General features: G+C 42.4%; 1 protein-coding gene across 3 annotated transcripts in view; it reads right to left on the minus strand.

Moving 5' to 3' along the window:
* LOC110489741 (rho GTPase-activating protein 18) overlaps positions 1-27,456 on the minus strand; it is a 50,401-nt gene that overhangs the window by 5,686 nt on the left and 17,259 nt on the right. The window contains exons 1-9 of one of the 3 annotated variants that reach the window (XM_021562593.3): positions 23,025-23,797; positions 10,130-10,323; positions 9,782-10,002; positions 6,497-6,581; positions 6,021-6,208; positions 5,572-5,737; positions 5,252-5,343; positions 2,748-2,825; positions 2,099-2,258 (exon numbers count right to left, since the gene is read on the minus strand). In XM_021562593.3, coding sequence (XP_021418268.1) covers positions 2,099-2,258; positions 2,748-2,825; positions 5,252-5,343; positions 5,572-5,737; positions 6,021-6,208; positions 6,497-6,581; positions 9,782-10,002; positions 10,130-10,286 — 1,147 coding nt within the window. In that variant the 5' untranslated portion in view covers positions 10,287-10,323; positions 23,025-23,797. Of the gene's footprint in view, positions 1-2,098; positions 2,259-2,747; positions 2,826-5,251; positions 5,344-5,571; positions 5,738-6,020; positions 6,209-6,496; positions 6,582-9,781; positions 10,003-10,129; positions 10,324-15,226; positions 15,500-23,024; positions 23,798-27,456 lie in introns of those variants that run through there. The other 2 variants (XM_021562592.3, XM_021562590.3) reach the window with 2 other exon arrangements.

The following is a 27,456-nucleotide window of genomic DNA, read 5'->3' on the forward strand; positions in this document are numbered from 1 at the left end:
AGCATGACAATGCCCCTTAGTTCCAAAGCGAGGTCCATACAGAAATGGTTTGTCGAGATGAGTGTGGAAGAACTTGACTGGCCTGCACAGAGCCCTGATCTCAACCCCATCGGACACCTTTGTGATGAATTGGAATGCCGACTGCGAGCCAGGCCTAATCACCCAACATCACTGCCTGACCTCACTAATACTCTTGTAGCTGAATGGAAGCAAGTGCCCGCAGAAATGTTCCAACATCTAGTGGAAAGACTTGCTGCTGTTATAGCAGCAAAGGCGGGACCAAATCCATATTAATGCCCATGATTTTGGAATGTTCGACGAGTAAGTGTCCACATATTTTTGGTCATGTAGTGCATTTTACATGTGCTGTAAACAATGCTAACGATGGTGATATATAGTATGAAGGACTGAATAATTAGTCTCTGCTTACAGGTCAGTAGAGATAAGGGTGTCAGAGATCTATTTTAATATATGTACAGTGCATTCAGAAAGTATTCAGACCCCTTCGCATTATCCACATTTTGTTACGTTACAGCCTTATTCTAAAATGGATGAAATAAAACATGTTCCTCATCAATCTACACACAATACCTCATAATGACAAAGCAAAAACAGGTTTTTAGAAATGTTTGCTAATGTATTAAAATCAAAAACATAAATACCTTATTTCCATAAGTATTAAGACCCTTTACTATGAGACTTAAAATTGAGCTCAGGTGCGTCCTGTTTCCATTGATCATCCTTGAGATGTTTCTACAATTTGATTGGAGTCCACCTGTGGTAAATTAAATTGATTGGACATGATTTGGAAAGGCAAACACCACTCTATATAAGGTCCCACAAAAACCAAGCCATTAGGTCAAAGGATTCGTCTGTAGAGGTCCGAGACAGGATTGTGTCAAGGCCCAGATCTGGGGAAGGGTACCAAAACATTTCTGCAGCATTGAAGGTCCCCAAGAACACAGTGGCCTCCATACTTCTTAGATGGAAGAAGTTTGGAACCACCAAGACTCTTCCTAGAGCTGGCTGCCTGGCCAAACTGAGCAATCGGGGGAGAAGGGCCTTGGTCAGAGAGGTGACCAAGAACCTGATGGTCACTTTGACAGAGCTCCAGAGTTCCTCTGTGGAGATGGGAGAACCTTCCAGAAGTCCAACCTTCTCTGCAGCACTCTACCAATCAGGCCTTTATGGTAGAGTGGCCAGATGGAAGCCACTCCTCAGTAAAAGGCAAATGACAGCCTGGTTAGAGTTTGCCAAAAGGCACCTAGAAAGTCTGACCATGAGAAACAAGATTATCTTGTCTGATGAAACCAAGATTGAACTCTTTGGCCTGAAATTGTAGTCTGGAGGAAACCTGGCAAAATCCCTACAGTGAAGCAGCATCATGCTGTGGGGATGTTTTTCAGCAGCAGGGACTGGGAGACTAGTCAGGATCGAGGGAAAGATGAACGGAGCAAAGTACAGAGAGATCCTTGATGAAAACCTGCTCCAGAGCACTCAGGACCTCAGACTGGGGCGAAGGTTCCCCTTCCAACAGGACAACGACCCTAAGCACACAGCCAAGACAACGCAGGAGTGGCTTCGGGACAAGTCTCTGAATGTTCTTGAGTGGGCGAGCCAGAGCCCGGACTTGAACCCGTTCAAACATCTCTGGAGAGACCTGAAAATAGCTGTGCAGCGACACTCCCCATCCAACCTGGCAGAGCTTGAGAGGATCTGCAGAGAAGAATGGGAGCAACTCCCCAAATACAGGTGTGCCAAGATGGTAGCATCATACCCAAGAAGACTTGAGGCTGTAATCGCTGCCAAAGGTGCTTCAACAAAGCACTGAGTAAAGGGTCTGAATACTTATGTAAATGTGAAATATCAACCAAAAACTTATATTCATTTGCTAACACTTCAAAAACCTGTTTTTGCTTTGTCATTACGGGGTATTGTGTGTAGATTGAAGAGGACAAAAAACAATTTCATCAATTTTAGAATAAAGCTGTAATGTAACAGAACGTGGAAAAAGTCAAGGGGTCTGAATACTTTCCAAATGCACTGTATTACGTATCCACTTAACGGTAAGCGTGCAGGCCTACATGTGTGCACTCACTCTGTGCAGCGGCGAAGGCAGGTAAGTGCTGGAGCGTGAGCAGAGGATAAGGCAGCTCTCTGATGAACATCTTCAGCAGACCCGCTGCGTCATTGTGCCTCACCTGCTCCCAGTCAAACCGCTCCTCATAGAACTTCTGCTCCAGCTCCTGGCGCAGATGCTGCAAATACCAACACCAAAACAAAAATATACACATTATCTCCACAATGGTTCCTCCTGTGGTTAATCTCAACTCCACGGTCACCTTTGACCCCTCCATAAAAACAAATCACATCCCTAACCATCACCATGTGTGTTTGGGGAACCTAATACCCACTAGCTTCCTCTAGTTGAGATGTCAAGTGTGTGTAGAGGGGTGACCTGCCATGGTACCTAACAAATGAAAATGGGGTGGAGTGGGTGGGTACATCCCCTCTTCAGTCTGCTTGTTCTAATGATGAAAAGGAGGGTACCCAGTAGGATAATATAAGATGGGATCAAGTACAGTAATAAATCAAAGAACAAACATATCTTTCCCTTCAGTGAAATGTTTTTACAGTGGTAGACATAAGCTAGAGTTACACAGAACAAGATAGCTCTATGATTGGTGATTGACAGCTAAAGTATGAAAAGCTCCAGTTTTATTAGTGGAAAGGGGAGAGGGGCTTACCTTTACTCTGGATGCAGACCCTGGTACTCTGAGAATCCCCTCTGTTTGTAGTCCTGTCTGCTCCAGCTTGGACAAGAGCTGCAAACACAAGCATACACATTTTATAAACCACAAGTTTAACAAACCAAGAGGGATGTGAACTCGACTCTCACCTGAAAACAAAATCAACCAAATCTGACTGCATTCGTTTCCTCTTCCTGGTTTTCACAGACAGGGAAGTCCTTTTTGTGCAAACTTTTTTTTTTTTTTACAAGGAGCTCTTCAAACCACTAACAAAACAGCATTCAATTCATATTTACAACTAGAGATAAAAGCGCCCACAGATTCGGTTGCTGGGCCTTGATGTTTGTTCTCCACCGCCAAACTTGTTTTGCTCTATTGAACATGATTCACACCTGGACTGGAGACTTCAGTCATCTCGTCTCTACAGAAAGATGTCAGCAACCTGAGGTTAATGCTATCAGACCCGCCATCTCACACACACCTGGTCCACTCCAGAAGAAAGACACAACCCTCCTGTTTCCTGCCTCTTAGTGACGACTGATCAAATATTTCCCTTGAAAGGTACTAACACTTGATCATTTTTGTTTAGGAGGGGTTAAGGATCTTTGCAAGTGCAACATGACAGATATGAGAGAGTAAGGCAACCCAACAATTGTATTTTATGACAAGCTTTGGATCCCAAAGGCTAACTATCTGTTTACTAGACCACACAAAATCTGCATTCTGAAGCAATGGTTTGACCTTGTTCATCAAGTCCTCCTCCAGAAACCACTTTCCAGGTCTGCAAAAGATAAACCAACACTGATATAGCAGTGAACAAGTGCTTCAAAGAAAAGTCCTATAATTCCCTTCCAGAAGCCACTTATCTACCAAATCCATAAAACATCACCTTGATACCCAATACTCTAGTCATTTACTATACGTGGCCTGTAATTGTAGTCAGCCTAGACAGTCAATGTGACTTATTATAGGCAAATTCTGTATAGACTGGAATTTGACTGCTGGTAACAGGGTTATTTGTGCCTTAATCCTCAGCTATGCCAAGGTTAGGTCCGTGCCACTGGCTGACTGACTGGCAGCTGCTGGGACTCTAAACAGTCAGATGTTATTTTCAGTACAGCTCCTTATATAGAGTCCCAGATATATTTCTAACATATATGAGCTATAATAGCTAACATATTCTATTACATCTAAGACATTTCAGCTTATCATTTCTTATTAAATTTGTAAACATTTCTAAAAACATAATTCCAATTTGACATTATGGGGCATTGTGTGTAGGCCAGTGACAATCTCAACTTAATCAATTTTAAATTCAGGCTGTAACACAACAAAATATGGAAAAAGTCAAGGGGTGTGAATACTTTCTGAAGGCACTGCATATACCATCCCAGGCATATTTCTAAAATATCAGAGATAACATATTCTATGATAGAAATGGACAATAACTAACATCCATCCCTAGCTGACATGACAACACAAATGAAAATAACAGTATATTTAGCTTATAGTTCATCACTTGACTCTCCTCCCTACCCTCTCCTACTCAGTAGGTTTAAAAGGAGCATATGGTGGACTTCTGACATTTAGTCTCTCCGGAATGTCTTTGTGAGGACGTGTGAAAGCAACGCTTAACAAGGCTGACTCTAGTACTGATAGTGAAACAGGAGAGGCTCTTGGAGGGAGCGTTCCGTGTGTGGGCATCCCCTGACACATATTACGTTAACACAAAGCAGTGATGGCCAGCTGAGGAGGAGGAGTCAGGGAGTGATGTGATGGGTCCTGGGAAAGGGTTGCTTCAGTAGGAAAAGCATGATGGAAGGGATGAGGGTCAGGATACTAGGGGTTAGAGGGGGAGAGTAGAGCTGGGACGATAAACCAAAAATGTATATCGATACGACAATATCCACCACGTATTCTGGACGTTTTCTGATATTGTTCATTACGATAAATAACCTATTGGGCCCTACTAGAGAAATGTGAAGTTTTAAATTAAGTAAGTTTGTAATATGGGTGATTGTTAATAGGAAAATTGATAGGTACAACATTCAAAGTGTTAGTAGAAGTTTTAAGGGTAATATATAAAAAACAACAGTGCACATGGATGTTATAAATGTATTGTTCAATTTATTGATATTGTAATAATTTAGTCAATTTATAGCGATATGAATTTTTGTAAATATTGCCCAGCTCAAGGTGTGAGTAGCACTGAGAGAAGGAGTTGGGGAGGAGAGAGACAGGGGTGGGGGCAGAGAAAAAGAGAGAAAGTAAATGAGGGAGAGAGAGATTTAGGGAGAGTTTAACTGACCCATAGAAGTATAGGAGAACTGGCAACGCACAATAACCCCATATAATTTTCCATTGGGGAATAAGCAGGGATTTCCCCCCAGTATAATTTGTATAACTATATGCCTATAACCAGAGGGGAGAAACACTTGTGGTTTCAAAGTAGAAGTAAGGGGGGCTTTACCAATACAAATAGAACCAATCAGGTACAGTACCTTTCTGAAGACGAGAGGAACCTTGGACCCGGGGAATTTCTTCTGGTCGTTCTCCAGTAGAGTGGTCAGGGGAACTCCAAATATACCACTTTCTGTGGAGGGGAGGGAAAAAAGAGAGAGTTCAAAACCCCAATGACGTGTCTATGTAAAAATAGGATGTGAAACACCAAGGTTGTGTTCATTAGGGCACGCAACTGAAAATGTCTTAAAACATCTTGCAACATAAAACAAAATGGTTTATTTTCCAGGTAGTCCCGCCCTGTTTATGTGGGGTTTCTTTCGTTTGTTGCCTCATGAACATGACCCGGTTAAACACCCACCTCTGGCCTTGCTGCGTGCTGCTCGGTTGCGTTTGAGCTCAATGCCCAGGCAGTCGTAGAACGTGGTCAGTTCAATCAGAGAGATGTAGCCGATCTTCTTCATGTCCGCACAAGACAGATCTTGGATGTGGGTGAGGCCTAGTTTAGGCCTAGGCAGCTGAAATGTCTATACAAGACAGAAGACAAGACCATGGTCATGCATAAGAAAGTCTCGATCATCAACACATTTGACATATTCAAACAGGTTGCCAGAGGTCGGCCATTGGTTAACATGGATGCCTCCAGACCAGACCACACACAGCCACCTACAGCTGGGGTTCAAATCCCCGCTCTGCCACTTTTTGTCCTGTACAATCCCTTCCATATGTCTGTCGCTCTCTCATTTTCTACTGCATTCATTTGTTTTTAAACGCCTTTTGGAGTTCCAAAAGGTCAGAGGTGAAACTCACTGGCAGGTCGGGGTCATCTCTGCGGATGCGTTGGCAGTCCTGGCAGTCCCCCTGGCGGCCCCTGCGGTGGGCAGTGACGCCCTCGGAGTAAGGCACTTCGAAAGACAGGGTGTCAGAGGTATCCTGAGAGGGAGGGCACTCTGAAACACGTCTCTCCACCGGGGAGAAGCTGGGAAAAGCAGGCCGCACTAGAACATACACACAGTCAGAATGATGGGCACATCACCAGTATATTCCCCTATGCAAAGACATCAGTCCAACCAACCAGATGGAAGTTATCTATGTTGACAACTTGGTCACAGTCCAATGTGTTTTCCAATCACGTTGACAGAATTAGGTTGAAATAGCATGGAAACAACATTGATTCAACCCACTGGAGTGGTAGCCTCACAGTCGGTTGCGTCAGCCGACCAAATCTAACCAAACTAATAGGGGACATTAAATGGTGGTAACATATTGAGAGACTATAGACTCACCTCTTGAAGATGTCCGGTGGATGCATCTGGAAGCCATGTGTCCATTGGGTGACTTGGGGGACACAGGCGGTATGGGATCAACCAACTAAAAGGATAGGGGACATACATGATCATCATTTATGCTCATTTCGGTGTGTGTGGAGTTTGTTTCACAAAGTAAATATTATCAACAACTAAACATTAGCTTTTGAAGTGGGACGCATGAAAATATGAATCCTGCTTCAGCATTTGACTATGGTGAAATGAGTAAATTTTCTTCTAAACGATACCAGGCGTTGCAGTGAACTGAATTAACACTACCATTGTGTTGAGCTGACCATCTAATCAGTCAGTTTCGTTCCAATGCACTTACTACCATATGACTCTGCAGTACATTTGCTGACATTGGGGAGAGAGGAGAGTGGGTATCAATGGAACGCTCAACAGAGACAGCTGTTTTGTTTTGTTGTACACCTCCTAGTCAGCGAAGAGCATGGACCAAACCCCAGTCAGCAGCACTAGGATATAGAAATGTTGCTTTTATACTGTTTCATGTACATAAAATTGCATTTCACAAGTCTGAGAAAGAGCTCGAGTTCATAGTCACCAAAATACTAACATTTGCCTAAATACATTACGTATGAATTCAAATGGTAAGCAATTAAAATAACTACATTAGCTGTAATATTACACTCCACCAACCAAACACAAAAAGAGACGCCACCATCTTCCACTATCAGATTTCGACAAAACTGGCCATGGTCTTTAATCCATCCTCATTTAGACTGAATGGCCTGTTAATGGATCCAGACTCCATGTCCTTGGGGCCTAAATCCATTTCCTTAATCATACAACAACAAAAAAAATCAACTGTGGTCTGTGAAGCCTGCCAGTAAGACAGTATTCTAGCTGGAGTAGGGTGAAGGCTTTCTCTGTGCCCTGGAATCAGCTGTCATCCTAGCTGGAACTGAGGGATGCGTATGACTCAGAATCCTGTGCCCCCGCCAGATCTGTGACTCATCCTTGAGACTACTGCCACCGCCACACAGCAGTGCTGACAGGGGCACTTGTGGCACTCTTCGGCGTGGGCGCTTTATTAGTTACACCCCTCCCCATTCATTCATGCTGTAAATATCTTAATCTCGATCAAGACTTCATAGCCACACAACAGCCTTTAATAGCCATAGCAGCTAGCTACTCAGGGTGGAGTCTGGATATTTGTTCCAAATTCCCATGACAACTCTGTGGGCTTGCTACCTGGTATACCACCAACCCTTCTACAGAACATATTACAATGCTGCTATGCTATTTGATGTCCTTGGATCTAAAGCAGTGCATGCGGTACGCTGCTATCTGAAAACAGTATGGGACTTCCCCGTCACTCTTCTCTTGCCTGTTGCTCATCCAGATTGCAGCTAACAGTCAGTTCTATTTCCGAGAAAGAGGCAGCTATCTGCCGAGAGCTGCTTTATAGGGTTGGGCAAGCATGAGAACATTGTGTTTCCACTGTCCACCCCCTCTCATCTGATAATGGTTCTGGCCCATACCAACTGGGTTGGTGTTTAAATACTGGTTGGTAACACACCTGAGTGTCTGAAGCACGTCTACTGAAGCACGTCTCCTTACTCTAGCCAACTGGGCAACTGGCGGCCCCCTTTGAAGGGCCTTGGATCCATCCCCCCCAAATAAAATGATATACAGTACCAGTCAAAAGTTTGGACACACCTACTCATTCAGGGCTTTTTCTTTATTTTTACTATTTTCTACATTGTAGAATAATAGTGAAGACATCAAAACTATGAAATAACACATATGGAATCATGTAGCAACCAAAAAAGTGTTTACAGTAGCCAGCCTTTGCCTTGACAGCTTTGCACAATCTTGGTATTCTCTCAACCAGCTTCACCTGGAATGCTTTTCCAACAGTCTTGAAGGAGTTCCCACATATGCTGAGCACTTGTTGTCTGCTTTTTCTTCACGCTACAGTCCAAATCATGCCAAACCATCTCAATTGGGTTGAGGTTGGGTGAATGTGGAGGCCAGTCAAGTTCTTCCACAATGACCTCGACAAACCATTTCATTTTATGCTGTAGCGTTAAGATTTCCCTTCACTGGAACTAAGGGGCCTAGCCCAAACCATGAAGAACAGCCCCAGACCATTATTCCTCCTCCAGTAAACTTTAAAGTTGGCACTATGCATTCGGGCAGGTAGCGTTCTCCTGGCATCCGCCAAACCCAGATTTGTCTGTCGGACTGCCAGATGGTGAAGCGTAATTCATTAAGCTCCCGACGAACAGTTATTCTGCTGACGTTGCTTCCAGAGATCGTTTGGAACTCGGTAGTGATTGTTGCAACCGAGGACAGGCGTTTTTTTACACGCTACGCGCTTCAGCACTTGGCGGTCCCGTTCTGTGAGCTTGTGTGGCCTAGCACTTCACGGCTGAGCTGATGTTGCTCTTAGTTTCACTTCACAATAACAGCACTTACAGTTGACCGGGTCAGCTCTAGCCGGGCAGAAATTTGACAAACTGACTTGTTGGAAAGGCGGTATCCTATGACGGTGTCACGTTGAAAGTCACTGAGCTCTTCAGTAAGGCCAACCTACTGCCAATGTTTGTATTTGGACATTGTATGGCTGTGTGCTCAAGTGGGCACATTTGCTTTACAGTTTTTGTGACAAAACCATCAGTCGAGTTGAAAATGCAATGGAAACCCATTTAACTTGCATTAGGCCTCAGTTATTTCTATGTGTACTACGTCATCACGTAAAGCCTTTTGTCCACAAAAAGTCAGTTTGATGGAAACACTCTGTTGGAAAATGTGCATATTGTTTTACGCAGATTCTAGAATTTTCACATGAAAATCTGTCGCAAATTGGATGGATACCTAGCTACTGATAGTCAGTCAATTAACCAAGTCAGCTAAAAAAATGTATGTGGGTACGCTGACCCGCAAGTAACTGCGGCCCCTCATGATGAGATCAGATTTTTTTGTGGCCCGACCCCCATCCCTGACACACAGGATTTGGATATGTACTGAGGTTACAGAGGCTTGTCTGGCTCTGCCAGAGGATCAGTAGCACAAGTGAGATTACCAAAGTTTCTATATCTAATTGAATTTAGGCCATAGGGGCACCAAGGGGCAGAAGCACCAGTCATAGTCTATCAAGGGCCAGACATAAGACAGACTTCATGTCAACATGTTTCCTGTTAGGATTTCAAATCGGAAATATAGAGACCAACTCCATAAACACAACTACTGAGTGCTTAACTCAAAGCACCCTTGCTGTAAACCCAAAGCACACACCAATGTATCTGGCGTGGAGAAGACGTCTTGGACGTGTCTGGCCGGTTGCTTGTTCCTCTTCCTCATGGTCAGGGTGTAGTTGTCCACACGCTTCTTCACCATGGCTGCCTGCGAGCGCGTCAGCGTGGAGAGCAGCGCCTCTGCAGGCCCCTCCCCCAACTCCCCCGACACCAATGTGGACAGCCCCGCCTCCTGCAGCCACGCCTCTTCAAGCTCAGCCTCTGGAATGTGGAGGAAGAATAATTTAGACAAATTAGTATATAGTATCGATCAAAATCTACATTTGTAACCACCTCTATGGTTTTTCTGTTGCATGCCTGAATGAATACAACCCTGGTTGGTACAGACCATCCATGCTGCCCCTCTCCAGCAGGTCCTCGTGGACCTGCTCGCCATCCTCCTCGATGTTCTTGACCTCGCTCCAGTAGTCCTCCATGGAGTCCTGTGACGCCGGGCGCTCCAGCGAGCTGGGGGGAGAAGAGGGCCTGGCACCTCTGGAACTCATCCTGCCCAGTAGGCCTATCTCCTGGTACTGCACCTTCCTGGGGTGGGGAGGGAGATGAGGGGGAGGTCAGTTAGTCAATAGGCTGGTATTGGTGACCCATTTATACGGAACAAATATATAAAATGCAACATACAACAATTTCAACGATTTTACTCAGTTATAGTTCATATAAGGAAATCAGTCAATTAAAATAAATTCACTAGGCCCTAATCTATGGATTTCACATGACTGGGCAGGGGCGCAGCCATGGGTGGGCCTGGGAGGGCATAGGCCCACCCACTCGGGAGCCTGGCCCGCCAATCAGAATGAGTTTTTCCCCACAAAAGGGCTTTATTACAGACAGAAATACTCCTCAGTTTCATCAGCTGTACGGGTGGCTGGTCTCAGATTATACCACAGGTGAAGAAGCCGGATGTGGAGGTTCTGGGCTGGCGTGGTTACACGTGGTCTGCGGATGTGAGGCCGGTTGGACGTACTGCCAAATTTTCTGAACGGATGGCTTATGGTAGAGAAATTAACATTCAATACCCTGGCAACAGCTCTGCCCCCATCCTTGCCTTGTACAGCTGCTGCCTTGGCTAATGGGGATCCATAATAAATACAAATACAAACACAAGGTGCACCTGTGTAATGATCATGGTGTTTAATCAGCTTCTTGATATGCCACACCTGCCAGGTGGATGGATTATCTTGGCAAAGGAGAAATGCTCACTAGAACGAATGTAAACAAATTAGTTCCCAACATTTTAGAGATTAAATTGTGAATAATTTTTTTTTTTATCCAGCGGTTTTTCACAGTTAAGCCAACTCTAAATAAAGGATGAATATGAATATGAACAAATAAATGTATGATTATGTCACAGGGTTATGACATGTATGAATGCTTTATGAAGCCTTCCTAAGATGCACTTCAAACAAAGCGGTACCTACACCATCTAACAAGCACACTTGTCACAATGATCAATTATTATATGTTTTTAATTGAACCTTTATTTAACTAGGCAAGTCAGTTAAGAACAAATTCTTATTTACAATGACGGCCTAGGAACAGTGGGTTAACCGCCTTGTTCAGGGGCAGAACGACAGATTTTTTACTTTGTCAGCTCGGGGATTCGATCCACCAACCTTTCAGTTACTGGCCCAAAGCTCTAACCACTAGGCTACCTGCCGTACAAGTCACTATAATGGATATCAAAATCAAAAGGAGAAATGCAAGTTGCGGATGGCGTTCCTATAGCCTGTGTATGAACACAAAAGAGGGTGCCTGCATGTACGAGCATGCAGGCTGTGTGTGCACACGTGTGATCACTCCTTGACATAAACATCATATGGAATCCATTCGCAGGTCTGTCTGCTTCTAGTCACAGTCTGGTTCTCATTACAACCCCCTAATTATAGAGGGGCATGGTCACATCACAGACCCTTTCATTTCAGAGGCAGAGTTATGAGTGGTCAGGAGAGCAGCACCTTGATGTGGCCTGTCGGCCCTGTTACCCGGAATATCTGGTCCCCTGTCTGGTGGGGTCTGATCTGATGAGCCAGGACAATGCTGGGATAGGGGGTTCCTGGTCCAAAGAATAATAGGATGGGAAACGACTGTAGAAGAGTACTGAGGGCAGTGTCACACAGACAGCCAGTCAAACACACACGCACACACCCTTATCTCCACCTCCACAACTGGAGGAGGGACATGAATAGGAGGCGAGGAGGTTCAAGGGGTCTTCCCCAGGGCTCTCAGTTGTTTCCTACTATCTAGTCAGCATGGAAAACCTTCCCAATTTCATTAAAATATGTAAATTCTATTTGTTACTTTGCTGCACAATGGACAATGTTGTTTGCAAGAACACAAGGGGCCACAAATACATCAGTGTTCAGGGAAAACTACCCATGCTTGTTTTGTACTCAAATATTGTGCGTGTGCGTGTGTTTGAGTGCGCCAGAAAGCTGGCCCTGGCCTCACTTAGGAAGATATTATTGATTAGAGTGGTGCTTGCTGGGGGTCCGGATGGAGCTTTCAGAGAGGAACTTTGTTTTAATGGGCTTTTGTTCCCCTGGGTGCCCCTTTACCTCACACTCATGATGTTATCACATGAGATTTCAAGGAATAGCAAACACTGCTCGTTGAACATCTCATACTAAAATCATGGCCATTAATATGGAGTTGGTCCCCCCTTTGCTGTTATAACAGCCTCCACTCTTCTGGGAAGGCTTTCCACTAGATGTTGGAATATTGCTGCGGGGACTTGCTTCCATTCAGCCACAAGAGCATTAGTGAAGTCGGGCACTGATCTCGACAAACCATTTCTGTATGGACCTTGCTTTGTGCATGAGGGAATTGTCATGCTGAAACAGGAAAAGGGTCTTCCCCAAACTGTTGCCACAAAGTTGGAAGCACGGAATCGTCTAGAACGTCATTGTATGCTGGAGCATTAAGCCAAAACTATGAAAAACAGCCTCCGACCATTATTCGACCTCCATCAAACTTCACAGTTGGCACTATGCATTGGGACAGGTAGCGTTTTCCTGGCATCTGCCAAATCCAGATTCGTCTGTCAGACTGACAGATGTTGAAGTATGATACATCACTCCAGCGAACGCATTGCCACTGCTCCAGAGTCCAATTGGCGCAAGCTTTACACTACTTCAGCTGACGCTTGACTTTGTGCATGGTGAACTTAGGCTTGTGTGCGGCTGCTCAGCCATGGAAACCCATGTCATGAAGCTCCCGACGAACAATTATTGTGCTGACGTTGAGTCGAGAGGCAGTGAATGTTTCAACCAAGGAAAGTACTCGGCGGTCCCGTTCTGTGAGCTTGTGTGGCCTACTACTTTGTAGCTGTACAAGCAGGGAAGAAATTTGACGGACTGACTTGATGGAAAGGTGGAATCCTATGACGTTGCCATGTTGAAAGTCACTGAACTCTTCAGTGGGCCATTCTACTGGCAATGTTTGTCTATGGAGATTGCATGGCTGTGTGCTCGATTTTATACGGCTGAAATAGCCGAATCCACTAATTTGAAGGGGTGTCCACATACACTGCATGGCCAAAAGTATAGGCCTATGCTCTCCATTACAGGAAGAGTACTTAGTATGATGGTTGTAGAGCACACCAAGGCAAAGTATTAGCTAAGCAGCTAGAACACTGAGCCTCTATCACTACTGATATATTGTAGGCCTAATGACAGAGGTGTCCTGACGCAGATATCATACACATTTTAAAGAACACACACACAAACCATTTTGCTAGGATTCCATGTGAGCAGAATGAAATAAAATGCATTGGGAGTGTCAGGTGTAGGGCTGGTCTATTGACATGTAGAAATATGCTGTAGAAATATGCTGTACTTGTTGAAGAGCAGGTTCAGATGCTATACCTCATCTGCACACTTTCACCCCAATCAATGGGAGGTGTGTGTGTGTCTGTATATATATATATATATATATATATATATATATATATATATATATATATATATATATATATATATATATATATATATATATATATATATATATATATATATATATATATATATATATATATATATATATATATATATATATATATATATATATATATATATATATATGTGTGTGTGTGTGTGACTGAGTGTTCCTTGTTCATCCCTCATTTCAAAACAAGATATATTCTTGATAAGCATCTGGCTTTATGAGGCACAGCCATACAGGCTGAAGGAAGGATTCAGATCTGTGATTGGCATCTACACAAGGCCTCTGTTCACCCTCCAATGCCTTCTGATGGCGAGCCATTTACACCCATCAGTGGACGGCACCACAACAAATCTTCACCCTACACTGCCTGTGAACAACAGGGTATTTTATCTAGCTAGATCACCTGCTATGATGCTGGCAAGTAAGGTAATATAAAAAGGTCAGGACCTGTCTCAGAGTAGCAGTGTTGATCTAGGATAAGGGCCTCTGACTCCTCTCTGTCCATTAATCTTATGTTAAAGATAAAAAATTAAATTTAAAAAAAGCACTCATACTCTGAGACACTTGGTGAATATAGGGCCATGTTATTTTTCTAGAACAGAATGATTATTTGAGTACTCGATTTTCAACACTTATGCCTTGAGGGGGAAAATCTAAAGTCAATAGTAGACACACTACAAAGTCACATTGGTTGATCCACAGAGTGGTTCATCTCCAGTCTTCAAAACATCAATAAACACATCTGGTTATAGCCCATAATTAAAGAAGCCTTATAATGCACAAATAGAGAAGTGTGAGATCAGTAAAGGTATGTATGACAGAGACACACAGTTCTTGGCAGCCATTTCCCTTTAGGTCATGTGAAGGAGGTTTTGTAAAGAAATTCAAGTTCAAGTAATCTAAAGAAATTCAAGTTCATGAGTAAGTTTTGGACAGAGATATTCCTAACTAAGGTGCAAGTAATGTACTTTAGGGAGAGGATGACTGGGTGGTAACCTAGTAGTTAAGCGATTGGGCCAGTAACCTAAAGGTTGCTGGTTCGAATCCCTGAGCTGACTAAGTGAAATATGTCCACGTGCCCTTGAGCAAGGCACTTAACTAATTGCTCTGGATAAGAGCATCTGCTAAAATGACTGAACAATGTGGCTACAGTTCCACTTCTGTCAATTCAGAGACATTGAATTTAGAACAACCCCTTCAGGTTGGAAGATATAATGAATAAATAAAAATTGCTCTGAAATATCTCTGCCCCTGATAAAAATCAAACATTCATACAAATACCAAAACGCAAGATAAGAAGTCGTAATCTAAGACCACTGGTTATAAACCAAAGTAACGAATGTTCAATGGAAATACCTTAGTGAATACAATAAGTAACCATTAACACCTCATACAGTCCATGTTAATGTTCCACTTCACAACAATTAATAGAACACACACACATACACACAACGAGTGTATTTCAGAGGAGGAAAGGGCAGATTACCTTTCAGTTCTTCATCCAGCTGAAGAGAAGAGCGAGTGAACTCTAGAGATGTGAGAGAGAGGTGCCTGCATCTTGTATATAAACAAAGCTGTTTGAAGCCAGTCAGAGAGAGAGACAAACAACTCAATCTCAGAATATCCTCCAATGGACTGAGAGTCTTTGTGGAACACAAGCTCATCTCTTTCTCTCCCTCCAGCCGTCACACTCCCCCTCTGCGGGAGGCACAAGTTTTCAGTGTCCAGCTTTCTCCCCTCCTCCTCCAGTCTCTTTCTAATCCTCCTCCTCTTTTTCACCCTTTCCCTTCTCCCTTCCCCCTGTACTGCTCCCTCTCGACACATTCACTGGTTACCATTCCTCTTCTCTGCTTTCATCTTTATAGGTCATTACATGTCCACCATGTTAACACCTCTCCCTCTTTTTTTGATGAGAGAGAGAGCAAGAGAAAATGGCAGTTGTGCTACATTTAAGAAAACCTAACCCAAAATGAGTCTAATTAGGAATAGCACTCACAATACTACTGTCATTTATTTATAAGATCCATGTAAATACACTAATTAGTTTGTACAGTTTGACTACTCATACTACAAATGCAGAGCACACTTAAATGAGAAAAATCAGGGAATACCAAAAACTTCAATTACATTAACATTGTTACACTCAGATGTCTTTTCATAAGTAAATAACTTGGAAAAATCTCTGCTCTAAACAATAATTTAATTTAAATATCTTCAAAATGTTTTGAAAAACATCCCTCTGGGATGAGTTTCTGTAGAGAAATGTGGTTCAGAAATACTGACGCTACAAAGTCATTCAAATCAGAGAGAAAATGTCATATTTCTTTAACGACCAAAGCGGAAATTTCAGCTCCAGGAAATCATATTGGAGCATATGCCCCCCAACATTATATGTAGGTCAACGGTGACGAAAATACTAAACTGGAAACATGTGGAGCTGGTCTGGGCTTGACGGAGAGAAAGCAGAGAGCAGACAGAAAGAGAGAGAGAGGGCACGAAGGTCTGTAATCGGAGTAGAAAGCTCAGGGACCCTCCAATCATCACCTAATTCCTCAAAGAATGTTAACACCAGGGCCAAAGAGCCAAGTCTGCAATCCAACAACAATACCCCCAAAAAGCAAAACCATTTACATGTGTTTGGCCTCACTCACTGCAGATTTAAACATGTCAGACCAACAACACTGCTCTCCTGCCTAGCCAATGTCCTTGTCCCACTGCTGAAAGGTGAAGTATTGGAAGTGTGCCATCAAAATCTGCCAAAGCTACTTTGGAGTCTCCCTCTCTCTTCTTCCTAAGTTGATAATCAGCTAAAACCTTTTTCCATCTCTCTTATTGATTAAATTGTCCATACACTTTTAGGATAGATGAAATCAAAAGCACGTGCGTGCCAAATTGCTGACGTTAGGTCATGTGTCTAAAATGTAGACTGATTGTTTATTTCCTCTTAACTTTAAAGCTGTGCAAATAACATCAACACGTGTTGGTCTTAAATCAGTTTAGAGGTTGAAACTAAAAGCCTACTTTTCCTTAATTAGTCCTCTGGCTGCTAGGGGCTAAAACATCTGGCTTTCCAGAAATAAACTGGTACACATGTCTGGTACACATGGTCCAACTCAGCTTATCCTACATCTACCAGTTTTGTAGGATAACGCTTAAACCCAACCAACAACAACTGCTATCACTAATTTACTCAACCAGCTATAGGCCTTCTCTGTCTATTTCTTCAACAGTCCCTTTGGTGACATAAAGACACAGGGACTGTCCATTTCCAACACACCTGGTCAGAGTGGGGCGCCCCCACCTCAGCAGCAGATGCACACAAGAGGCCCTTGTTACTGGCTAGTGAAGAGGAAGAGCCTTAGGACCAATTCTTCTACTGCCGGACACACAGCAAGTCTAGTCTAGCGCCGCAGGCCAGGAGCCACTCTATTTAGTCTGCAGACCCTCTCGAACCTCTCTCAGATCCCACTGATCTGCATGTGGACATTATGGTTATTATGGCCTTAAAATAAGCAAGACACACACACACACACACACACACGATGGGCTGTGTCAGCACATAGAGCGCTCATCTTCAGTAAAGGGCTGGTTTAAAAGCAGGGGCATTAACAGCATGCTACATCCTCAAACAACAGATCAATAGGAACAAGGCTGTAATGGCTGCCTCTCACTGATTAATACACTTGATTGGGAATGTATAGGTTCCTTGAGTGGTGTGTGTGGGCGGGTGGGAGTTTGTATGTGTGAGTGAGGAGCGGAAGATAACCAGTCACATCAGTAATGTTTTAGAAGTTATAGGGGAATGTTTTGGGTCTCTAAGGGTCATTAGTTAGATAATGGATCTGAACTCAGGACCTGGTCAGTGCTCAAATGCTTTTCATGACATAAGCGATCGTCATCATAAGTCAGGCTGATTAACAGTGGCTGCCCATGACTAATGTCTACTCTATGGCTCTTCTTAATGGTAATTCATCATCTTGTGTTGTGTCCACTTTTGTCCAAATCGTGTTGGCCGGTAGGGAAATCCTTGTCTCATCGCGCACCAGCGACTCCTGTGGCGGACCGGGCGCAGTGCACGCTAACCAAGGTTGCCAGGCGCACGGTGTTTCCTCCGACACATTGGTGCGGCTGGCTTCCGGGTTGTGTATCGGAGGACGCATGACTTTCAACCTTCGTCTCTCCCGAGCCCGTACGGGAGTTGTAGCGATGAGACAAGATAGTAGCTACTAAAAAACAATTGGATACCACAAATTTGGGGAGAAAAAGGAGTAAAATAAAAAATAAATTTTAAAAAACTATTCTGTAATACTTTACTATTCTTTAATACTTTACTTGACACCCAGTGTCATAACAGCTGACAACCTGTGGTTATAACCCATATATTTCCACCTGTTGTGACATTATATTGCGTTATTTTATGTCTGGTTATGACACCTACACATTTATTCAAATTAAGTTTCCCTTCGTTTGAAGGTTTGTTTCTGAAATTGTTGATGTAATGAATTCTTTACAATATTTTTTTTTCATCATATATTTCAAATCAATTGTATAAAATACACTATGACACTCATGAAACATTATTACAATCCTGTGTCACTTTACTTGGACTAAGAAAAATACACTTTATGACACTGTCAAGAAGTATTATGACCATATTAATCATATAAGCCACTTAGGCCTGTCACATACATGCCCTTATGTCAGTCATCAGTCACAAAGAGGGTGTCTTGTCCTGCTCCTGAAATCTGCTCCTGCATTTATCAGCAACAGAGTATTGGGTGGGTCTCCATGTCTGACATCAATTTGTGTGTAATTACACTGATAATTTAACATCGTCCATTTTTTAAAAATAAATAATATTTAAAAAACACACACAAATTACCTCGACTAACCTGTACCCCCACTCATTGACTTGATACCGGTACACCCTGTATATAGCCTCGTCATTTTATTGTGTTACTTTTCATTTTATTTTTTACTTTAGTTTATTAAGTAAATGTTTTTCTTAACTCTAATACTTGAAATGCATTGTTGGTTATGGGCTTGTAAGTAAGCATTTCATTGTCAGGTCTACACCTGCTGCATGTGACAAATACAATTTGATTTGATTTAAAAAGGGCTTAAACCACCAAAAACTTGCTCTGTCTCTAGGCCTACCTACGCTGTCACGTTCTCTTGAATAATTCAACAAGTGTGTCAAGAGAAGGATAACCATCCGAATAAAACATCAAAACGCTTGGCTCCAAATTAAACCTTAACATTCTGACTTTATACTGTTTGTGAGATCAGACATAATATCACTATAATCCGAGTGTTCATTTTCGGTAGTTGCCTTCATTACAGCACATATAATTTGTAAACATTTTAAATGTACAAATATTAACACCCTTAAAAATAAAGTTACTGGATCTTTCTTCTCTTTTTTGTGATGTAACTGTCGAGATGGTGTGTTAAATCCCAGACGAAGCTTTAGGGTTATTATAGATGCAACGGAAAGCCAATGTATTCAATTGAGTCCATTTCAGCCATTACCAGAGTGTGATTGACAGGTTCCACGATCGTTACGTTGACGGGAAAAAAAAGACTGGTACAAACAAGAGTGGGAAAGAGCAAAATGAAAGCAATCAACCCAGCGAGATTTAAGTGACAAGTGGATTTTGCTCCGGTCAAAACAGGAAATTGATGGCTGAAAAGGAGAGATCCTCAGGTGGGTGGGGAATGTGCGTTGCTAATCAAATGACCTTTTCCTCTATTGTCAAAGCTGCTAGTTACATTACAAACACAGCCTGTAACATCTCAAGATGAATTAAATTAATTGGAAGGGAAAGCAGCAAATTTTGTGTGTGTTATTATTCATGGAATTCAGGTCCAGTGAGAAACAGGCTACTCTTGATCATGTTTCAGGGGGAACTTGACTGCAGCAGCAGATACATCCTGTTTGGCCTGTAAAGATAGCCGTAGTATGGTATGTGTAATCATTACCAAATGGTCTAAGTGTTACCTAATACCGCTTGTAGAAAACATATCTATCTAGACTAGAGATTTAGTGGTATTGGACTGTAAACTCCTGCCCTGTTGACAAAACAATACAAAAATGGTGAATGAAAATAAAAAGGGAAGTCTTTGAGAAACCACTGAAATGTGCCCATAATACAATGAACCATAGACTAAAAAACTAAGTAAAAAACAACCTTAAGAGAACATTTCCCTAATTAAAATGTGACATTGTTAATGGGTTGAGAAGTAAAAATTCACTTCCCAGTTTCAAGCCAGGAGTGGCTGTGGACCATATTGAGTAAATTTGTTTCTATCAAGTTAGGCTAAAGGAGCTATTTTAACCTAACCAAGTGCATTCAGTAGAACAAAACAGACTTTAGAAAAAGTTTAGAAATTGTGATAACATTTGAATCTAACACAATTTACATAATCAAGCCAACAGGTTAAATGTACAGTGCCTTCAGAAAGTATTTATACCCATGACTTATCATATTTTGTTGTGTTACAGCCTGAATTCAAAATGTATCAAATATAATTTTTTGCCCCTCACCCATCTACACACCATACCCCGTTGGTTGTTGATCACTGCTAGACAGCCATTTTTAAGTCTTGCATTAGTTTTATTATTTAAAATCGTCTTGAAAATCTAACACGGTATACCATTCCATTCTTGTGGGCCAGCAAAGGAGTATTGGTGTCTCTGAGGGGTCTTTGGCCTGGTTTGCTAACTATCTCAAATAGTGCAGTGTATAAAGTCAGAAAATCTGCTGTCTCAGCCACTGCCAGTAACCAAGGGAGTACCCCAAGGCTCAACCCTTGGACCCACACTCTTCTCAATTTTTCATCAACAACATAGCTCAGGCAGTAGGAAGCTCTCTCATCCATGTATTGTATATGTAGATGATACAGTCTTATACTCAGCTGGCCCCTCCACGGATTTTGTGTTAAATGCTCTACAACAAAGCATTCTTAGTGTCCAACAAGCTCTCTACCCTTAACCTTGTTCTGAACACCTCCAAAACAAAGGTCATGTGGTTTGGTAAGAAGAATGCCCCTCTCCCCACAGGTGTGATTACTACCTCTGAGGGTTTAGAGCTTGAGGTAGTCACCTCATACAAGTATTTGGGAGTATGGCTAGACGGCCCACTGCCCTCCTCTCAGCGCTTATAAAAGCTGCAGGCTAAAGTTAAATCTAGACTTCTATCGTAATCGCTCCTCTTTCACCCCAGCTGCCAAACTAACCCTGATTCAGATGACCATCCTATCCATGCTAGATTACGGAGACATAATTTATAGATCGGCAGGTAAGGGTGCTCTCGAGCGGCTAGATGTTCTTTGCCATTCGGTCATCAGATTTGCCAACAATGCTCCTTATAGGACACATCACTGCACTCTATACTCCTCTGTAAACTGGTCATCTCTGTATACCCGTCGCAAGACCCACTGGTTGATGCTTATTTATAAAACTCTCTTAGGCCTCAGACCCCCCTATCTAAGATATATACTGCAGCCCACATCCAGAACACCCGTTCTGCCAGTCACAAGGGTCCCGAAAGCACACACCTCCCTGGGTCACTCCTCTTTTCAGTTCGCTGCAGCTAGCGACTGGAATGAGCTGCAACAAACACTCAAACTGGACAGTTTTATCTCAATCTCTTCATTCAAAGACTCAGTCATGGACACTCTTACTGACAGCTGTGGCTGCTTTGCGTGATGTATTGTTGTCTCTACTTTCTTGCCCTTTGTGCTGTTGTCTGTGCCTAATAATGTTTGTACCGTGTTTTGTGCTGCTAACATGTTGTGTTGCTTCCATGCTGTGTTGTTATGTGTTGCTGCCATGCTATGTTGTTGTCTTAGGTCTCTCTTTATGTAGTGTTGCGTTGTCTCTCCTGTCATGATGTGTGTTTTGTCACAAAAGGCCTCCTGTCCCCGCAGGAGACCTTTTGGTAGGACGTCATTGTAAATAAGAATTTGTTCTTATCTGAATTTCCAAGTTAATAAAAGGTTAAATAAATACATTTGTGGGGTACAGAGATGAGTTAGTCATAAAAAATGTTTTTAAACACTTCTATTGCACACAGAGTGAGTCCATGCAACTTATTAAGCACATGTTTTACTCCTGAACGTATTTAAGGTATCCCCCAAAAAAGGTGTTGAATTCTTATTGACTCAAGACATTTAAGCTTTTAATTTCTAATAAAAATAAAACAAATAGAAAGTTAAAACATTACCCCATAATGTGCAGGCCAATGACACAAAATCACAATTAAACCATTTCAAATTCAAGCTCGAACACAACAAAATGTGGAAAAAGTCAAGGGGTGTGAATACTTTCTGAAGGCACTGTAAGGGGTAAAATAAAACCTGGAATGACATTGCACTCCAGGTTTTGGAGTATTTTATGGTGATGCTTCTCCATTGTTACAACATTCCTAGTTTTAAGAAGATTCAGCTGTTTGCTGGGGGGCACAGGTGACAATCTGTAACCCAAAACAGATTCAGAACATCAAATTAGGTTTGAGAGGCACTTTTATAGTCTCTTTAACATAAATGCACTTTCACCATGAGAGCTGTCTGCTGTTTTGGTCAGCCTTGCATGTCCATCCCAATCTCTTACAGAGTGCACTGCACAACATAATGCTGACTAAATCTAGGCAACATACAGTAACAGATTACAGTGTGTGTGTGTGTGCGTGAGAGTCTACTATCATCAACTGCATAGTGATTATTTCCCTTCCAAATTCACACCTCCTGCCGTATAATGCAAAGCAGTTCTTGTGGGAAGAGGCAGTGCAACAAGGGCGAAACTGTTACACACACACACACACACACACACACACACACACACAAGCAGTATCCTTTCCTACTTTAGAGAAATAATAAAATCAAGAGATATGATCCAAAGTACTCTTGTGATTGAAAGATCGTCTCCACATTGAGACTGTTGTCAAGAGAAATCTTATGACTTCAGGGGCTGTTTACAGCCAAACAGGTCAGAGCTACAGTAAAAACACAACTCTCCATTTAGAAATGAGTCTAGGTACAAAGTATCCTTTAATCTCACAAAATCACAGTTGACTTATTCTTATTTTTTAACATGTATAAGACATTCCTGTCATACTGTAACATAAGTCTTTTAACTCATCCTTTTAAAAACAACACGTTTCTGAATACAGACATGGGAGGAAGGATTGTGTAGTGTCATTTACGTGCTGAATATAAATTGTTAAACAATAAATCCACCTTAGCAAATAAACAATTCTCCACCTGATAAATCAACCACTCACCCTCAACTGTTTACAACAGAGTCGCTGTTAAGTGTCCAACTTCTTCCCCTTATCATAGACACTGTTGATATCATACAGTAGCCGTGTACGTTACAGGGGAACATGAGTGTGTGTTTACTGTTCAAAATCCCTCTGGTGTAGAGATAAAGCAATTGAGAGGATCAGAATCTTTCTGCAGTCCAGTCTAAGACTGCTCAGGTACAGAAATAGTCTAAAGTCAGCTGTTACGATCTGGATAGCTCAGTCCACTAGCTCCGGAAGCATGACTGCCTGAAACTCAGCCAGAATGCACAGGTATACTCTGTATATGGCTCAGTCCTACCTGAGAATAGAGTAGTGGAATGTGGACAGGCAACATTGGCAAAAGTGCAACGGAGGAAGTCACTCTTTCTGTCAGTCGCCTTAGTCATTTCATTTTGGTGAAGTAATCGTTGTCCTATTTCATGTGTATTAAGGCTGCTATTTCTGTCCGACGTCTTCACTGTAGATAGGTAGTTTCAATTCCACTATGTCAACACTGAGTGAGTCAGTTTGAGAAGTACTTGAATAGTGTACTTTGTTCAGTGTCCACACACAATTCAGTTCATTCACGCGTACCCACATTCTTGTTTCCGATAATCCCTTTGTGCCCATGTTGAACTATAGACCCTTTTTTCCATGATTGTTTTCTTGAAACCCGTCACTGAAGGCTACATCCTGCAAGTTATGAGTGCCTTGAGGGGATGTGTTCACTCACTAGGTAATAAAGCACTGAGCGGAATGATGTCAGAAACAATGCGCCACACTTGACTTTGCTATTCACAGACTTTAACCAGTCAATCAAAGTGCATGTCCATTTACCATGTCATTTTTTTTCATTTCTACAAAGCATGCACTTCTAATTCATTTCAATCACTGGGGCATGTGAGAAATTATGAAATGTGCAGATAGTAATAGCAATTGATAGAAACTCTCATTGGGTTTTGCTGATCCATTTAGTCAGGCAGAAGAACAACTTCCTCAGGCTTATCACTGTAGTTCCACGTCACGTTGCCTGAATTAAAAACACGCCGTAAAACACAACAGGTCATTTCCATGTTAAATGATCTATGAGCACCAACATGAAGTTTATAGGAGCATATCGAATGTCATATGAAAACTAAGAGTCTTTTTGGGAAATTAAGGAACTCCGTATATAACAAGAAGGCCCACATACTGCAGTGAAATGGGAGCTTTAACAGTGTGCAAGCCTTCATGTTCTATACTAGTGTTCTTTATTAGTCCAGCACCTATGTTTTTAAGGATGGGCGTATGACCAAACTTTTCTATAAATGAAGGAACTCAACCATCCTAAAATGGGGCTAAGTAAAGGCTTAGATTTCTGGTCACATACATGGAAAATGGGGCTTAAACATCTACTAGAAAAAGTCTTATGGTATTAAAAATATTTGAAGACAATTATGTTGAAGGCCCTTGACAAATAATATCAACATGTATATTTAGTTCTGCAGAAATGATTTGCCTTCTGTAAGAAGTCTCGTCTTGTTATTCTACTACCAAAACCGCACATTTTGTATTTTTTTACATTTTATTTCTCTCCCTAATGAGGGTCAGATTATGAAAGTTCACGTAATTAACAAGTAAATGTAGACCTACCAATTAGTTACTAGTTACTGATAACAATTTTGTTTATGTTGGCTTCGGAAAGAGGGAAGTAAGAATGTCTATACTATGTAGTTCTATAAATCTTTATGACTTGCAAACCTGCTGTAAAATGAATAAGAGTTCTGGACAAATTAGGAGAGGAGGAGGTCATAATTATTTCTTGTTTGCCAGTATATATGGGGATGATTTCTGTACTTTGGAAGTTACATATCTTAACTTAGATTGTTGACAAGCAAAACATTTTCGGACCATGTCAACAATGGACTAATGAAATAAATACAAAAATATAATTTTGGGAGGAGTTTTCCTTTAAGATCTAATGGTGGTTATTGGAGATGGACTCTGAGGGATTGGGACAGGGGAGCTGGAAGCGCATCAGACAATTCAATGAAGTACACTACATGACTGCTCGTCAAACAAAGCATGAAAATTATTTAGTGTAGAGGTTCTGACTAACAGTGAATAAACTGTAAGCTATAAAAATACAGAGTCACACACCTGCTCGTCGAACACCTCATTCCAAAATCATGGGCATTAATATACAGTTGGTCCCCCCTTTGCTGCTATAACAGCCTCTACTCTTCTGGGAAGGCTTTCCACTAGATGTTAGAACATTGATGCGGGTACTTGCTTCCATTCAGCCACAAGAGCATTGGTGAGGTCTGGATGCTGATGTTGGGCGATTTGGCCTGGCTTGCAGTCAGCGTTTCAATTCATCCTAAAGGTGAAACGGGTTGAGGCCAGGGCTATGTGCAGGCCAATCAAGTTCTTAAGCATCGACAAACCATTTCTGTATGAACCTTGCTTTGTGCACGGGGCATTGTCATGCTAGACATTCTGGACCCTCGCTTTCTAAAATTATCAGCCAAAATTGTTGCAACCCCTATTACTGGCCTGTTCAACGAGAGCATACACGTCGCTGTGGTGGGTAGTATATGGGGCTTTGGTGACAAAACGGATGGCACTGTGATAGACTGCATCCAATTTCCTGAGTAGAGTGTTGGAGGCTATCTTGTAAATGACATTGCCGAAGTTGAGGATCGGTAGGAAGTCAGTTGTACGAGGGTATGTTTGGCAGTGTGAGTGAAGGAGGCTTAGTTGCGAAAAAGGAAGCTTATTCCAGATTTAATTTTGGATTGAAGATGTTTAATATGAGTCTGGCAGGAGAGCCCACAGTCTAGCCAAACCCCTAGGTATTTGTAGTTGTCCACACATTCTAAGTCAGAATCGTCCAGAGCAGCGATGTTTAGAGGTTTGTTAACACAGTGTCCAAAGAAGGGCCAGATGCATACAGAATGGTGTTGTCTGCGTAGAGGTGGATCAGGGAATCACCCGCAGCAAGAGCGACTTCGTTGATATGTACAGAGAAAAGAGTCGGCCCGAGAATTGAACCTTGTGGCACCCCCATAGCAACTGCCAGAGCTCCGGACAACAGGCCCTCCGATTTGACACACTGAACTCTGTCTGAGAAGTAGTTGGTGAACCAGGCGAGGTAGTCACCCGAGAAACCAAGGCTGTTGAGTCTGCATACGGTGATTGACAGAGTCGAAATCCTTGGCTGCACAGTACTGTCTTTTATCGATGGCAGTTATGATATCGTTTAGTAACTTGTGCGTGGCTGAGGTGCACCCATGACTGGCTCGGAAACCGGATTGCACAGCGGAGAAGGTACAGGGAGATTCGAAATGGTCAGTGATCTGTTTGTTAACTTGGCTTTCGAAGACCTTTAGAAAGGCAGGGCAGGATGGATATAGGTCTGTAACAGTTTGGGTCTAGAGTGTCACCCCCTTTGAAGAGGGGGATGACCGTGGCAGCTTTCCAATCTTTAGGGATCTCGGACGATACGAAAGAGAGGTTGAACAGACTGGTAATAGGGGTTGCAACAATTTCCGCAGATAATTTTAGAAAGAGAGGGTCCAGATTGTCTAGCCTAGCCGATTTGTACGGGTCCAGGTTTTGCAGCTCTTTCAGAACATCTGCTATCTGGATTTGGGTGAAAGAGAAGCTGAGGAGGCTTGGGCAAGTAGCTGCGGGGGGTGCAGAGCGGTTGGCCGGGGTTGGGGTAGCCAGGAGGAAAGCATGGCCAGCAGTAGAGAAATGCTTTTTGAAATTCTCAATTATCGTGGATTTATTGGTGGTGACAGTGGTTCCTCGCCTCAGTGCAGTGGGCAGCTGGAAGGAGGTGCTCTTGTTCTCCGTGGACTTTAGTGTCCCAAATCTTTTTGGAATTAGTGCTACAGGATGCAAATTTCTGTTTGAAAAAGCTAACCTTTGCTTTCCTAACTGCCTGTGTATTTCTGTTCCTATCTTCCCTTAAAAGTTGCATATTGCAGGGACAATCTGATGCTAGTGCAGTCCGCCACAGGATGTTTTTGTGCTGGTCGAGGGCAGTCAGGTCTGGAGTGAACCAAAGGCTAAATCTGTTCTTAGTTCTAAGTTTTTTGAATGGGTCATGCTTATTTAACCTCTCTGGGATATTCGTGACGGTAGCGTCCCACCCCGGCAACAGCCAGTGAAAGTGCAGGGCGACAAATTTTTTAAAACAACAAAAATCTTATAATTAAAATTCCTCAAGCATATAATTATTTTACACCATTTTAAAGATACAATTCTCATTAATCCAGCCACAGTGTCTGATTTCAAAAAGGCTTTACAGCGAAAGCACCACAAACGATTATATCAGGTCACCACCAAGTCACAGAAAAACCCAGCCATTTTTCCAGCCAAAGAGAGGAGTCACAAAAAGCAGAAATATAGATAAAATTAATCACTAACCTTTGATGATCTT

This window comes from Oncorhynchus mykiss, chromosome 15, assembly GCF_057628025.1.
Source record: "Oncorhynchus mykiss isolate SJ-2025 chromosome 15, ASM5762802v1, whole genome shotgun sequence".
NCBI lineage: Eukaryota > Metazoa > Chordata > Actinopteri > Salmoniformes > Salmonidae > Oncorhynchus > Oncorhynchus mykiss.